The sequence below is a fragment of the Nestor notabilis genome, unplaced genomic scaffold (assembly GCF_000696875.1).
Source record: "Nestor notabilis isolate BGI_N333 unplaced genomic scaffold, ASM69687v1 scaffold28052, whole genome shotgun sequence".
Lineage (NCBI taxonomy): Eukaryota > Metazoa > Chordata > Aves > Psittaciformes > Psittacidae > Nestor > Nestor notabilis.
The window spans coordinates 2,638-3,758 of NW_009920089.1; the positions used below are offsets into that span (position 1 = coordinate 2,638).

The 1,121-nt window shown below is 59.1% G+C and overlaps 1 protein-coding gene across 1 annotated transcript in view; it reads left to right on the forward strand.

Annotated features, from left to right (window-relative positions):
- LOC104402618 (signal transducer and activator of transcription 3) overlaps positions 1 to 1,050 on the forward strand; it is a gene marked incomplete at its 5' end in the record, with an annotated part of 2,900 nt that extends 1,850 nt beyond the window's left edge. Inside the window, 4 exons of the mRNA XM_010010533.1 lie at positions 176 to 334; positions 416 to 508; positions 675 to 734; positions 1,017 to 1,050. Of these exons, the coding sequence (XP_010008835.1) occupies positions 176 to 334; positions 416 to 508; positions 675 to 734; positions 1,017 to 1,050 (346 nt within the window). The remainder of the gene's footprint in view (positions 1 to 175; positions 335 to 415; positions 509 to 674; positions 735 to 1,016) is intronic.
- Positions 1,051 to 1,121: the final 71 nt, after the last annotated feature.

A 1,121-nucleotide genomic window follows, 5' to 3' on the forward strand; every position in this document is an offset into this window, starting at 1 on the left:
CTGCTGTGAGAGGTTCCTGGTGTGTCTCTGCAGAACTTGGGGGTTCCTTTTCTAATGCATGCACCAGGCCGGGAGCCACAGACCTGTTCTGTTCTCTGCTGGTTCTGTCTCACACAAGCAAGGGCAGAGGGGGCTCTGCGGCCAGAGCTAAAGCTGGTTCCTCTTGCTCCCCCAGGATAACCTCTCTTGCCGAATCACAGCTACAGACCCGGCAGCAGATCAAGAAGCTGGAAGAGCTGCAGCAGAAAGTGTCCTACAAGGGTGACCCCATTGTCCAACACCGGCCCATGCTGGAGGAGCGGATCGTGGACCTGTTCAGGAACCTGATGAAAAGGTGCTGGGGGAGCCCTGGGCAGTCCTTGCTCACAGGCACTGGCTGGATCAGGCCTGAGGGTTGACTCTGGTTCTTCTGCAGTGCTTTCGTTGTGGAGAGGCAGCCCTGCATGCCCATGCACCCCGACCGGCCCCTGGTCATCAAAACCGGGGTGCAGTTCACCACCAAAGTCAGGTGGGTGCCCTGTGGCAGGGAAAGGTGGTGTGAAGGGTGGTGCTGCTGCTGGGGACACCGGTGCTGCCCATACAGCAGCTCTGCAGCCTCTGCCAGATGCTGCAGCAAACTGGGGCCATGCACGTGTGTGGGATGCTCACACTCTGCATCTGCTGACCCCGTGCAGGTTGTTGGTCAAGTTCCCAGAGCTGAACTATCAGCTGAAAATCAAAGTCTGCATCGACAAGTGAGTCCTGAGCTCTGATCCTGGTGGTGTTGGGGAGAGTTACTGGAGTGGGACTTGTTCCTGCTGCCCTTGGGTTGGGCTCCATCCCCGCACCAAGTGTGACCCCCAGTAGAAGGGGGGTGTGGGGTGGTGCTGGGTCCTGAGGGCTCATTCCCAAGTCGGGGGACAGCCTGGGGGGCTTGTGGGACCTCCCGTAGTGATGCAGCAGCCTCACACACCAGCTTGTTTGCATCTGTGTGGAAAGGCCATGGCCATGACCCGCATCTCTCTCCCCTTCCCTAGGGACTCTGGGGATGTCGCAGCACTCCGGGGGTAAGTGCAGAGTTTTGGGGTGGTTTTTCTGGCTTCCTGTGGCAAAGCTCGCACTGGCACGTCCCCTCTGGAAGC